We start from the raw sequence: 15,947 nt of genomic DNA on the forward strand, positions 1-15,947 counted from the left end.
ATTACCACTACCACCACTACCACCACTACCACCACTACTACCACTACTACTACTACTGCCCATACCCGCACTCAAGTAAAAAAACAATTTGCTTAAGTAAATAATAAGATTAATTATATTTTTTACTTTTTAAGTACCTTTAAGTATTTTATGTACCTTGAATTATATAACTATATGAGGAAAATCAATCCATCTAATCTTCACATTCGTTTGAAAATGCCCTAACAAGGCGAAACAATTGTAACGAAATAAAAAATAAAATAATGCGTTCAGTAGACTCAAATCATTGTTTGATTTCATATATTATAAGTTCTCATAATTAAATTATATTTGTATTATGAAAAAAACCTAATGTAGGCGTTATTTATCATTTGTCATGGTGAAAAACATTATAACTGTTGTGTAGATTTGATTATTCACTCTTTTCACAAAAGTGCATTTATTTCAGTTTCACTTTTCTATGGCTGGCTGTTTTCTGCAAACCTACGTTCAATTCTTCTTACCTCGCAAACTCTGTGAAAAATAAATCTCATAAGTAATCTAATCGGGTATCATTTCGTAATTACGACCGGCGTAATTCTAAAGAGCCGTAATTAACTAATCTCATATCGGGTTAATCTCCCATGAATAGAAAAAGACTTTCTTTCAATGAAAAAAGTACAAAAATTAATACTTAAGAGTGATGCTACGAGGTCCCCCCACTTCCCCATCTGAAACATTTAACCTTTCCCTTACTGTCCTAAATACACCCGCGCGTTACGGTGCTGTGTAGTCACTTCACATAAAAAATATATTAAAAAAGGTAAAAATTTAATATTTATAGGGAATGGTTTTAATTAACCATAATTTAATTCAAATATGATAATATTTCAAATCTAACTGCTGAAAACATGAAAAAATCATTGAGTATCGCTAGTATCGCTAGTATAGATATAAAGTTGATATAAATAAATTTTTTGAACGCGTGTAAAAACAACATTAAATTTTAATTAGTATGAATGTATTATTTTTTAATGTTTTTTTTTATATATCCAATGTTTTTATTTTTCTTTCTCATGTACTCGTATTTAAAATTATATAAACTCCTATAAATAAACAACTAAAACAGTGTAAGTCACTGTTTAGAATTTTACAAAAACATGTACTTTTTATGAAATTTATTAATAAAAAAAATAAACAAGGCAAAACGTGCACCCGCGCCAACTTCCCGAGAGCTACCGAGTAGCTATATAGTACCGAATTACGTGACTGACTGAGAGTATACTTTTGATGATATTTGTAATTTATCCCCGATTTCTGATAAAATGCTTTTTTGTACCTAATAAGTACTTATTATTTAATAACAAATCATTTCAGTCGATACGTACATGTGTAATGGAGGAATACTAAAAATCTAAACCCAATATTTATTATATTTATAAAGATATTATAGTTATTAGACGCATTGTGTACTAATTACACATCACGGGGGAGGGAGGGTGTAGTGTAAAATCAAATCGAATAAGTTCAGCATAAATTTATTTAAAAAATTGCGTACAAACTAGGAATCACAAGAGATCACTATAACTATACCGACTTGGAACTTTTCCTGATTATATCCAGTCTCTCACAACGTCGATTTAATGCAGATTTTATTTGCATGTTTAAAATACTTCATAGTTTATTTGATGTCCCGACTATTCTCCAACAAATATCTCTTAATGTTCCTTCACGTAGACTCAGAAATAATGAAATTCTGTTCCTCGGTCATCATGAGACTAATTATGGTTTCCATACGCCTCCACCCAGAATGATTAGATTTGTAAATGAAAATCAAGATCTAAATTATTTTGATTGTAAATTGAGTGTTTCTACAAATAGGCTGAAGAAATATTTCCAATAAATTGACTGTATATTTGTAGAATTAATCTGGTTTCCATAATGCCTGTCTAATGTATTAACTTGTCGTTACTTTTCTTTGTTGTATTCCTTCTATTATTTGTTACTGTATTATTATTGTTTTTCGTTGTATAATAGGGTGGACCGATACAATGTTTTCCGAAATTTGAAATGAAAGGGGTCTAAAAAGTTGCCTTTTGGATTACTTGGAATGAAAAAAAAAAACAAAAAAAATATTCGATACTACTTTTGGCTCTAAACCAGAGCATGAAGTTTTCGAAAAAGTCGATTTTTTGCGCTAAACCAGCTGTCATTTTGTATTTAGGTAAGAAAATCAGTCCAATTATTTTTATAATGTGCATTAAACCTTATTAAATAAGCATCTAAGGGCGTGAGTTGCACTTTGTCTTGTGATAAATAGGTAGCATTGTTTTAATGAGCCATTGTTTTCGTCAATATTAGCCAGGCGCTCAACGGAATCAGTTCCACGGAGTGTAAACTTTTTGCATTTCGGTAGTTTTAAAACGTGTTCGAATTTGTAATGAGATTAAGTTATATCTTTACTAACAAAAAAATAATTTTATCATTATAGATAAATTACAAAATGTTCAGACACTGATAAACTTCAAACCTCGGTTGAGGGCCAAAAGAAGTATGAAATATTTTTTTAAATAATTTTTACGTTCAATGTGATTCAAAACGCAACTTTTTAGACCCCTTTCACTTTGGTGTCTAAAAAAATAAAAAAACTTCATACGTCATCGGCCCACTCTATTGTATAATTTGTTTAAGTTGGACATTTTCGGTAAATTTGTTAATTAAATAAAATAAGTACTAGCTACTCATCACAGGAAAGATACATTACAAAGATTTGTTGTTGCCGTTTTTTAATGGACTAATTTCGTTAATAAATAAATAAATAAAGCCTCGATATAAAGTCAAATATAAACATGTTTGAAAAAAACAAAGAATACATAATAATATATACATTCATCGGTATAATGTCCTACATATGTGTATGTGTATTACAGGATTCTGTCGTCTGCGCTCTAATGTAGAAAATTTATATGCTAAATAGTATATTTGCAGAATGAATTCATATTTATTCAAATGCCGAGTAAATATTGGTGTTCTGAAATATTTTGTGTTGATCCTTTGGGCACAGCTCCAATGTTTTGACTTGTTTATTTAGAGAATAATCGTATTCCATATGCTAACATTTTTCTGTATAAATGGCCACGATTTTTGTTTTATTTATTATATTTTTTCTTTGCATTTTACAAGAGGTGTACGTAAGTTACAAACAGTGAGGCAATGACCCCCCAAAATTTGCCACCAATTAAAATAATTTACTTCAAATGTATTATAAAGAAAGTATATATGCAATTAGGTAATATTTTTTATTTTTTTGCATCATCATTCATTCAAATACATAAGGACCTATTAATCTTTATATTTTATGGATGTTATCTAGAATACTATAAGGCACGCGCACCGTTAAATAATTATGTTATGTCGAATGCGCGGGTCATTTCTGTAACTGTCCCAAAGCGAATGTCTTATCTCTAGATTTTCTCATGATAAAGAAAGAGATGAAACGTCCCGTGCGGACATGAACATAGGAAGATTTCGCTCAAAATTAGTTCGAACGCAGGCATTGTCCCGGTAAAGATAACAATATGAAACAAGGAAGATAAGAATAAGATTGATAATAATAATATAGCATTAGCATTGATCTAGACTGGAAGAGATAAGATGATAAATTAATTCCTATGTATTTTACATCATCATCATCATCAGCCGTCTCTTGTCCAATGGTGAACATAGGCCTCCCCCTTTAGTCGCCATATTTCCCTATCTTGAGCCAACCGCATCCAACCACTTCCTGCAACTCGTCTTATGTCATCAGACCACCTTGTCTGAGGCCTGCCGACACTTCTTCTACCCGTTCTGGGTCGTCATTCCAGGACTTTTTTGGTCCATCTAGAGTCTGTGGTTCTGGCTACATGACCAGCCCAGCTCCATTTCTGGTTGGCAGCCCTATGGACCACATCTGTGACCTTTGTTCTCGCTCTAATTCATGTATTGGTTTTTCTGTCTCTCGACGAAATACCCAGCATTCTCCTTTCCATGGCTCTCTGAGTCATTGTTAATTTGTGAAAAAAAAATTTCGTTAACACAAAAGTTTCACAGCTATATGTCAGTACAGGGAGAACACAAGCATCAAAAAGTTTCTTCTTTAAGTAATGTGAATACTTCGGAGATTTTAGGACATATGAGAGCTTACCAAAGGCGGCCCATGTTAAATCTCGCCTTCTTTCTATTTCTACCTCTTGATTATCTTTCCCGAGGTTTATTTCGTGTCCTAGGTATATAAAATTATCAACCTTTTCAATGATCTGTCCATTCACTAAGATGTTACATGATTGGTTTGCATCACTCATTACTTTACTTTTTGAAGCATTCATTTTCAAGCCTATTTTCAGGGATGCTGTATTAACTTCGTTTATCATGTTTTCGAGCTCTTTCTCATCTTTAGCAAATAAGACTATATCATCTGCGAATCTGAGATTGCTAATAAGTTCGCCGTTGATGTTGATACCCTTGTCGTTCCAGTCAAGAGTTTTGAAGACATCTTCCAGAGCTAGTGTAAATATTTTTTGGGATATTGTATCACCTTGTCTTACTCCTCTTCTTATTCGGAACTTTTCGCTTGGTTCATGGAGCTGTACAATAGAAGTGGCATTATTTTATATGTTTTTCAGGAGTTCTGAGTACCTGTGATCCACTCTACAATTATCTAAACCTTTCATTACTGCTCATATATCTACAGAATCAATCAATGAATGCTAGTTGTAATGACATATTATATTCATTATATTTCTGGATGATATTTTTCAGAGTCTGTATATGATTGTTCGTGCTGTAACCTCTCCTAAATCCTGCCTGTTCTACCGGTTGGTATGCGTCTATTTTATTAGAGTATATTATTAATTATTTTTGTGAACAGCTTGTGCAAGTCAACAAACTAATAGGTCGATGATTTTACAACTTCCTTTGGTCACTTTTTTTGTGAAGGAGAGTGATCGTTGTGTTGTTCCATTCTTCTGGTATATGTTCTTCTTCCATACATTTATTCAATAGAGTCACAACTGCTTGTTGAAGAATTTCTCTCCCGCATTTTATGGTTTCGATAGCTATACCATCAGAGCCAGGGGTTTTTTTGCTCTTCGTATGTCTCATGGCATGTTGGACTTCTTCCCATGTCATATCAGGAATGTCTTGTTCATCCATCAACATTCGCATTGGCAATATTTTTAGCCGTTCTTTCGCTGTCCATTCGCTCTACATGTCCAAACCAACGCAGAGCTCCTTTCTTGATTTACAATAAGGGATATCAAGTTTATTATTTCAATCTTTGACTAGATCTATTTGATTATTTAGGAAATAAATGTTGCCGCATAAAAACATATTTAAGACATTGCTGGCAATAGATTTCTCGTAACTTCAATCAAATTTCAATGGGCGTATTCCGCCGTTTGAAAATTAATTACAATTTAGTTAGATTAGATTTATTTATTTATGACAAAATACATCGTTTTTAACTTTACAAATTACATATTTTATTTGTAAGAAATATTTCCAATCAGCAAAAGTGCTGGTATGGGGGGATATAAAAAAAGATATAAAATAGGATATAAAATAGTTTTAATAAAAAGTCGATAAAATAACATCACATACACTCGTCACACGGGCTGTAAGAACTGTTTTATATAGGTGTTTTTTTAATACGTATATGTTTTGTATATTTTTTAAGTCATAAGAAAGTGAATTGTAAAACTTTATTGCTGTCTACACAAATTAGGTATTCAAATTAAATTAGTTAGTCCCGAGTTGTGCACAAATTAAAATATTTGATAGTAAAATAAATAAAAGCAACTTTTTTAACTACATATTTATTTTATACCGACCGATTTCACACAAGCTTTTTAAAGAAAAAAAAAATATTTTTTAAATATTTGAAACACTAACTTTATGAAACATTATTATCCAATATATTACAATGAAACAACTTACCACTTTATTTTTTTAATTTAAAAACTAACTAGTTTTGGCAAAATACTATACATTCTTCAGGGTTAATTACAAAACGAATTTAGTAATTAGTTAAGTTACTAGTAACTAGTTTTGTAATTGTGTAATTAATTTTGTAATTAACGTTGAAGAAGACATAATATTTGCCGAAACTAGTTAGTTATTAAATTATAAAAAAATTCTTCATACAAAAAAAAAAAAATATTGTAATATATTGGATAAAAAAGTTATTATAAAGTTAATGCTTCAAACATCAATTTGGCTGAGTTTTGGGCAGTGAGGGGTTAATGAAACCCAAATGCTTTTCATCACAATATTGATTAAGCCAAGAAGATTGAAGTTTGTTGTTTACTCAAGAGTTTACAGAAATTCATATCTTAAGTCAAGTTCTTTGATGGCCTGGATTCAACAAAAGTTATATAAAACCACTTTGAAAGTTGCTAAACATGAAATTTCAAAAACCACTCTTCAATTGGAATTATCACTCAATTTTATGTAGCATAATATTATTATTTACTGTCATATATTCCAGGCGAATAAAGGATCAGTTCTGAGTGTGAAATAGAACCAGAATTTTGGACGGGAGTTTTCGACAAGATAATAACAATAATTGTAATTAAAAAAATATATATTTATTTATTATACGGCATAAGTGCCTTTTTAAATATAAGAATATAATGAGTTGAGTTTAATATACAAATATAAAACACAATATTAAAAATAACAAGAAAAATAAATATCGTGCGTATACTGGCAAAAAAACATTATGTGTTAAACGTGGCCACTTAAACCAGCCATTGACAGGTCATAAGCCCTGTAGATGCCTAGACTTCTATATTACCTTCTCTTAAATGTTCTTCATATCTGTTGTTACATGTTAATTTATTTATTAGAAAAACTTTTAACACTCTTGAAAATTGTTTATTTTATTGACACTTTATATACATATACAATAAATATACATATAAGGGCGGGCATATTGCCTTAAGGCAATTTCTTCCTACCTACCCAAACCGTTCAGTTTGAGAAATTTATAAATACATGGACATATTGAATCTTACAATTTTATACAAAAATTAAAAGCAAAGATTAACAAAAATAAATATATGAATTTAAAAAAAATAACACTTTACTATGAAGAGAGGAGAGGGGATGGGAAGGAAAGAAGAAGGATAAAGGAACAATTTAAATATTTAGATAGTGACATTTCAATCTTGACTTAAATGTAAATAAAGAAGGGGCGTCTCTAACATTAGTGGGTAGATTATTCCACAATCGAGCGGCTACTACTGTGAAAGAGGAGGCAAAAAAATTAGAGCGATGACAGGGTATTAAAAGAGTTCTCTCGTTACTAGAACGAAGAGATAGTCCGTGTTGTGAAAGAGGTTGGATGAGCTCTCTCAGATAAACAGGCGAAGTGGGATTATTTAAAATATTGTGAAGAAGTGATAGAATGTGAATGTTTCTTCTATGCCTGGTACTGAGCCAGTGTAGTTGCGTGCGATACTTGTTCAATATAATTTATTTCGTTATTTTTTGTGAAGCATAATTATAATTTTTTACTGCCATGCATATGGGCCGTCTTTGTAAGAATTATTGTTTCTGCAATGGAATTTTTATCCGGCCATCTGGCTTAGGGGCTCGCCGAATATCCGGTATCCGGCCAAACCACTATCCGTTTCATAACTAATTAGAAGCTTGTTTTACAATCGACAATCATTAACCTATTTTTTTTCTTTTCGCAGGCTGAAGAACTGGACATAGACCTCACAGATCCTGAACTCAACAAGGCTGCGACCAAGATCCAAGCGTCCTTCAGAGGACACAAGGTCCGCAAGGATACTGACAACTAAATTCTAACCTCACATCTGTAGCTGTCAGCCAGCCAAACTAACCTACCTTCCTATAAAATGTCAAGGCCCCGTGCCCATGAAATCGTCAGCACGAAAGATTTAATAAGATGTTTCTATGTAACTTACCGAGCCTCGGCATCATCGCGAGGCAAAATTACGCTTAATGATCCCCAATGTTATTTATTTGTAAATTACTTGCAATGATTTGACAGTAGAAGAAAAACAAGAAAGAATATCGATCGTCCAGTTCATTAGCCATTGATCCCGAAAAGCCTAATATTGTTTGGATTTGATACATTTTTTCAACAGATACCCAATGATTTCTGCTTTATTAGTAGGACCATAGAATTAAGAATAGTCCAGAAGGAGCGTAGAATCATATTTGAATACATCGGACTGTGTGCAAAAATCCCCCACTATGCCCCACTTTCGCCGCGCGCATTAGTGATGTAGCCGCATAATGTTGCACGATGGGAAAAATATAATCATAATCCAAATGTAAGGTAAAAAATAAGCAATCTGTTAATTTCTCTAAAATTTGATTGTGCACGCGGAAATATTGATTGACACAACAGAGTAGATTAGTAAAGGGTCATTTAATAAGAGTAATTGAATTAATTAATTTTGAACTTAAAATATAAAACAAATTTTATTTTACATAAAACTGATATTTTTATATCATGTTAAATAATATTTGATGTTTTAAAGATAATTTCGTTAAAATGTTCACCACGGCGTTGTTTAATCCGAGATCTAATTTTCATTAGTTCTTTCATTAGATGAGCATAGTAGGGTAAAAAAATTACTACCTTGGCAACACTAACGATATATCCATTTTGTTTTTTTCGACAATCTGACAGATGGAAAAATAATTCTTTACACATACATTTGCTAATTACACATGAAATGTGATCCCATCCTGTTTCTTTAAGATCTCAGCAGTATTTCTACACTTTAAAACGACGCAACACGGCATAGTTGAATTCGAATCGGGAGTTGCGTACTGAGCGACGTCTACAAAGAAACTAATGGGTCAAAACGTATAACTACTCATTTATGAGTAATTTAGTCGCCTTCTGTTTGATGCGCGTATGCGGTTTCTGGACTATTCTTAATTCTATGAGTAGGACATTCATGACTATACCAAAATAAATATCGGTACAATTTTTTCATTTTTAGAATTCTTGGTGACATTTTGGAATAATTTGAGTAATTATCAAATAGAAATGATTTTTGAAAACATTTAACTGCATATTCAATATAGCCCGCATTTGCCATGGACCGTCGGGTAAACCTGAGGATGTAAGAGCACGCACCCCCAACCTAATAGCCCAATACTAAAGACTTGTGCTTAGAGAAGACTTAAGCTAGGGTTTCCTAGGACAGCGGTGCCCGTATTTTAACGGCCGTAGTGAACGGTGATGCGGTAGACAGACCACGGCTGTCTACCGCATCACCGTTCACTACGGCCGTTGAGATACGAGCACCGCTGTCCTAGGAAACCCTAGCTTTAGGCATGACTAGATATAAAAGCACTCGCCCTTACTCGGATCTTCGAAGACCTAGGCTCGGAGGGTGAGAATTAATTTATAGGGACCGTCATAATAGATCTACACGGATTACAGTGGCGTCGGGAGCTTGTTCAGCTCTGACCTCCATCTGTAAGAATAAAAAGAATATTCAACACAATTTTATTTATATACATATTTTGACTTGATTGATGAATTGGACGATCGAGTTGCAATGCGTTGTAAGCTCACTTTTTGATATTATGAACAACCATCTTTAAACTAATCTCAGATGATGGAGTCAGTTATGAGCTTACGTCCCATTTCAATTGAACTTACAAGAATTGAGGTTAAAAACTTTGATTTAAAATTACGAATGCTTGTTTTAAATAAAGTGCTTTTATTTCAATATGGCAAACTTGTATAAAAAAATAATATTGCTTATAATGAATGACTTTAATTTGATAAAATTGAAAGCTGCTTATGTAGCTGCAAAACCTACATTAGTTTCGTTTAAAAATACTTTGGATTAATTCTGTTTAACGGAATGATGAAATTTAAAAGTAGATAAATAGCGTTTATCTATGTATGCTTAAAGTAATAAATATTATCGTAATATTTAAATTTAGCAGGACCACGTTAATGTTATATTTAATTATTAGCCAATTGTTTGCGATAGACCTACGCTAAAAATAATAAGCTAATGTTTAGTGTATTATAATTTTGGGAGCAAATAACAGATACTTTTTAAGAATTCTGAATATATGGCATTAATTTGTTCCATATGACTGTTATTTTTATATAAACTGTGATTATTTTTAATCAATCGTGTCGACTTAACGGAAATCAAACCTTAACGAATTCAAAACAAGTTCGTTTTATGAAAATCTGTCAAAATAATATAAAGCCAGAAAATTTAAAATTGTTTTGCTTTTGAAATATCTTTTACGCCACTGAATTGTGTATTTAAGGGCGCAAAATAGCAAACAAGGTATACTGTGGCCGTAACCACTATAAAAATATGTACGCCAACAAAATAAGTAAATTCTAGCCAACTGCTTCTTCTTAGTATTGCTGAAGTTTGCTTATGATTGCGTCTTGTACAAGTAAGTACTATGACAGTTTGAGATTGACAAGCATTTGAAAGAAAGTTTGACTAAAGGGTGACACGCTGAAATTGATTTTAAAACTTTACGATAAAGTTGCTGAAGAAATTAATCACCCCGTCCATTTAACTTTGCAAGATTTATGAACGATGTGCAGAGTCAAGAATCAAGTTTAACAGAAACAATGACAGATTAATTATTTGCAAAGTCAGAATAAACAATAGAGGTGACATCAAAATTATGATTAATCTGTGCTAATAATTACCTGTACACTTTTGTTTTAAAAATGTATATATTCAATATACGTTGAGTAACTTTAGAGACATAAATAAATAATTAATTCAGTGGTGCAAACTTTATAGATTTAAAAATTAATAATATAACATGTTTTCAAATGTGAGTGGGATAAAATTTTGCTTACGTTGAGTGGCTCAATTTCAAAAATGTTTTGAGTATGTTTAAATATTGATAGACAAGCTGAGAGGAAAAACATTTTTAAAAGGAGAATACGGAAGTCTACTCATTGGCTGGTTTAAGTGGTTTTGTACACTTTTACATTCTGCCTACGTTTAACATCCACATTTCCTCAACGCTTACATCTGTTGATTTTTTAGCTGAAACCTTTATGATGCAGATGGGATTCATCTGGCTGAATTGTTTCACCTACTAGACAAAGCCTAAAAATACTATAGGCAGAATGATAAACGTTTAGGTAGGATTACACGGTTGTGTAGTGTTGTGTTGGGGTCTAGTCTGTCGTGATGACGAGAAGGGCGTGATTACATTTTTGTGTCGTGTTGTGCTGTGGTAAGGTGTGTTGAAGGCTCTTCTGTCGTTTCTATTGATCTTTCATTGTGTTCGCTTAACGTGCTTGCATAGCTGTGAACAGTGACTCAATGCATTAAGGAGACGTTTCTAGAAACACATTGTTGTGGTGTGTTGTGATTTGTGACGCGCCATAACCCCCTTCCATTTATATGGCAGCCTTAAAATTCGTTGGATCGGGACTGCATCAAACAGACCACGCTAGAGCCGTGTGATTCTAACCATATAAAATACATAGAAGTGGTACGCGCCAGATGGCTCCCAAACACACCACTCCACAACCACCAACACCAACACACCAATCAGCAATTTCCTTTACTCAGTGTGTAAATTGGCCACTTACAACAGCGAATGACAGATCTCAAGCCCAGTAAATGCCTGGGATTCCATATTCGTTTCTGTAAAATGCTTTTCCTCTCGTTGTAATAAATTCCAGGCTTGATATTATTTTGGATTATTTATAAAATATTCAAAAATTAAAATAATTCACGGGTCAATTTTATTTTTGCTCTGAAAGCAGAATGATTTTGCAATATAATTTAAAGTAGAACTACGGTTCTGATGGCGTCCATCTGGAAGTAGCAAATAAATTATGCAAACAACATTTGAAAGGGGTCAATTTTATATTGCTGTGAAATCGTCTTATCGACTTTTTAGTTCGAAATGTCAATACTTTTCTAACCTTAAATTCATAAACTCTGTAGCATTATAACATTTTAATATTTAGACAATCTTTCATACCAAATTGATTTATTGTTACATTAGTTCTTTTGAATGGCTGGTACAAGGAAAACACAGTAACAGATATGAAAAATAATCTATCAAACGAGACATTTAAAATGATGAATGCTGGTATGTACATAGATTGCGAAAATAATGAAAATTCTATAACCTCAATAATGACGAAGTACGGTGTTTTTTTTCTTCTTAATACACTATCGAACCGAGACAAAATTTTTCAAGTTATTTAATTTTTAAATTACACGCCCGTGACAGCACGAGTTCGAGTCTGTGAGTTTTCCTGACATTTAGAAAGAGAACCCCGTACCTGTCAAAACACAATAAACGTTGAAAAAAATGGCAACCCGGAAACCGGAAATCTATCAGAACATTAATTTGATTCAGGAGAACTAGTTACGTCGTTAAAAGTAGTTATTTTTAATTTAAATCATTTTACTTGTTTTTTTCATCCATTTTCGAGAGACTTTGGCGTACAATCAAATATTCTCATTTTTACCGCGTGTAAGAAAACAATTTTTATATCCAATTTCACGTAGCACTGAACTTACGTATTGTTACATACTCGTAGGTATTACATGGATCAGAAATTGATAAAAGATCTTGTGCAAGATTTGACCCAATGAATAATATACTATAATGTCGTGTAGTACACAAATTGGGTGAAATCTGTGGTCAAATTCAGAAAAATTAGAACGCATATTTTAAACCAACATTTTATCCATGATCTGCTCGCGCATAAAAAATGTGTGCGCGCATCCCGCGCCTGTGATACGGTCAACTGTCAACCTCAAGGTGATCCTAAATGAAAATATGAAACTAATTATTCATAGATGGCGCTTTTTATAATTTTTTATTGAAAAATACCATTTTTACGTTTAATTTCAATGGAAATTTTACAAAACTTGGTTTGCGGAAACTATATACTATATCAATTGTAACAAATACCATAACAATATATGTTAAGTCCTTTTTACAAAATGGTGTACAAAACAAAAAATAAGATAAATATTTTTTTGTTTTTTTGTAAGGATCAGTCCTAAGCTTCAGGGGCCAGTCCAGGAACACTGAAATATTACAGTTTAAACAACCTCTAGAACCAATATTTCATGTCCAACCTGCTAGGAATCGAACCAAGGACCTCGAGGAATAGTAGGCAAAGACGCCAACCGCTATATATACTCGATTTCCTTTTTCAGGATTTTTACCTGAGAGTAGCCATCGAGTCCAGGATTCTTGTTCAAACACAGAATTGTATTCTTCATCTGTCTGGAAACAGATAAACTGATTTTCAATAAAGTTGGAAGTAAAACATGGAACTGACAGAGGAACGCGGTCAAAATGACACGTATAATTGATTGGATTCAAAAAGGTTCACTAAGATGGTTTGGTCGTGTAGAACGAGTGGATGACGAAAGAATGGTAAATACATATGGTGAGAATGAATGGTAACGTAAGACGAGGACGACCGAGGAAGACGTGGCATGATCAGATAAACTAAAAGCTTAAGTCTGGTCATGTCAAAAGCGGACAGAACCCAAGAGCATGTATGACAAGATGTATGAAGTCAAAGAAGCTAGGGATGTATGTCAAAGTAGGCGGTCCATCCTCTTCGCAAATATAAATAACAGTTTAATTATTTTTTGTAGAACTGTTCCAGCAGCTGCTTGTACCATTTTTTTTCCCGCGTTGCTTCAAACTGTTAGTTTTACAAAACAGTTTAATTTGTTAAACGATAACTCTTAAGCTAGGGTTTCCTAGGACAGCGGTGCCCGTATTTTAACGACCGTAGTGAACGGTGATGCGGTAGACAGCCGTCGTAACGTCGACTAGAGAGTGTTTTCCAAGGGAAACGGTGTTAAATAGTGTTGATAACACCGTTTTCCTAGGAAACCACACTCTAGTCACCGTTACGACGGTTATCCAACGCATCACCGTTCACTACGGCCGTTGAAATACGGGCACCGCTGTCCTAGGAAACCCTAGCTTTACTTGTTTTAAACAACCGAAACGCCCTCTACTCCATACATCAAAATGCATTATATGATTTGAAGACATGTTGATTTTTAAGGCCTTTGAGATACTAAAAGAGTTTTGTTTCAGAGCTGTTATGCCGTGTTAATAGCACTTCTCATCGATATTTCTGTGTAATGTTGACATACTCGTAATGACCCACAAAAATGCTTCGTCTGTTACTGCGTTTTCCACTACGATACTATAATACTAAATCTATATACTTAAAATACATGTCCATAATCTGTAAGTTATAAATTTACAAAATTCAAAAATGTACTTATTTAATCTAATTCCTAATTGCATCCTTTGTAATTTACGTATTAATAAATTGACCATTAACACTTACTACTGTAATATTTATAGGAATTATCAATACCTTTTATTGTAACATTTCTCCAAATTAATAATCAATACGAGTATTCAAATCTATTGTAATATCAATATAATCAAGCGTGAATAACCAAAAATAATTCAATAATACTTTTAGTTTATTTTGTTCAATTTGATCATCAACATTTTGTTCTAGGCTTAAGAAAATAGAAATAATGAACCCGTACATTGATAAATTGAATACTATTAATATTTAAAACATTAACTAAAAATGTTAGTAAATATTTTTATACAACCACTTACCGACTTTTCTATGTCTTCCGGTTTTGTCACGACACTGATGAGGAAATTCAGCGGTTTTAAATAAAAAATTGTTTGTTGATAGACTACTAAACTAAGCCAAAAAAAAAATTGAGTGTCGTGGTATAAATTTGGTGAGTTGTCTCGGCATTTAAAAGTAGTCGAGATACATATTACAAAAAAACGTATACATAACTTTATGAGGCCAAGAGCTCTATGTTGAGTTGGGATATAACATAATGGAAAGTGGAAGCATGCATATTTTTAAAGAATACTACAAATAAAAATTATTACACACATAAATTTTAGTAAACATCTGGACAGCACGCTTAATAGTATCATATATAAATCTACGCAATATCTCCCTGCAGTCTCCTGCAATGGTCTCTTCCCTAAGACAAAATCCAAACTTTTACACTTCTTCTGAAAATGGCTTTAGTTTTGGAGAACTTAATATGTGCATCTAAGACATTGAATACTTTTGGCGCCACAAAAGTGAAAAAAAATTCAGAGCGAAAGTCGTATGTGTTTTTGGTATTAAAAAATTCAAACTATATGAAAACCTTGTACGAGCATTCTGCTGGGATCTCCTCTTGCAACCGTATGACCAGAAATGTGTCAATGACTCTTTTTAAAAAAAATGTCTAATGTCCAGTACCTTCGTAGATTAAAACAATGTATCGGATGGGAAAGTAATATTATACTAAACGTTGATAAAAACGGCTTTTTGAAAACCGTAAATATATCACAACTTTTGATTGGTTTATTCACAAGAACTTGTGACGTCGGCATCATTCAAAGTAGTTCATTTTCATTAAAACCATTTTTTTGTACATTTACAAGAAACTTCGCGGTACAATTAAATGCATTAATTTTTACCACTCGCAAGAAAACATTATTATATCCAATTTCCCGTAGCACTGAACTTCCTTATTAGTGTCCCGACGAAACCTGCAGGCATAGAAAAGTCGGTAGTGGTTAAATACAAGTATTTACTAGCATTTGTTAATAATAATAACCCGTCAAATTATACTGCGCTTATAAAAATACTTTGAAGTATGATTTCAAATGTATGCTAGCTCTCGAGCTAATATTTAATATTCTAGTTATTTAGTGTACATAAGTGATTACCTAAATATTAAATTATTAACATTCTTTTTAAATAATTACACTGAAATTTTAATAAGTGAATCAATCCTATTATCCTTGTATACATTTTGATAAATTGGTAGTGGGGAGACAGGGATAGTTAAGTATATTTGTCATTTTCTAAACTGTGTAAGACAAGCAAATAACTC

At 32.6% G+C, this 15,947-nt stretch overlaps 1 protein-coding gene across 2 annotated transcripts in view; it reads left to right on the plus strand.

Moving 5' to 3' along the window:
- The window catches only part of igl (IQ calmodulin-binding domain containing protein igloo), a 218,600-nt gene extending 210,544 nt beyond the window's left edge, over positions 1-8,056 (plus strand). For both annotated transcript variants that reach the window (XM_088239720.1, XM_088240441.1), the window contains exon 4: positions 7,719-8,056. In XM_088239720.1, coding sequence (XP_088095846.1) covers positions 7,719-7,826 — 108 coding nt within the window. In that variant the 3' untranslated portion in view covers positions 7,827-8,056. The remainder of the gene's footprint in view (positions 1-7,718) is intronic.
- Positions 8,057-15,947: the final 7,891 nt, after the last annotated feature.

This window comes from Micrasema longulum, unplaced genomic scaffold (genome assembly GCF_059751315.1).
Source record: "Micrasema longulum isolate JH-2025_06_02 unplaced genomic scaffold, ASM5975131v1 h1tg000003l, whole genome shotgun sequence".
NCBI lineage: Eukaryota > Metazoa > Arthropoda > Insecta > Trichoptera > Brachycentridae > Micrasema > Micrasema longulum.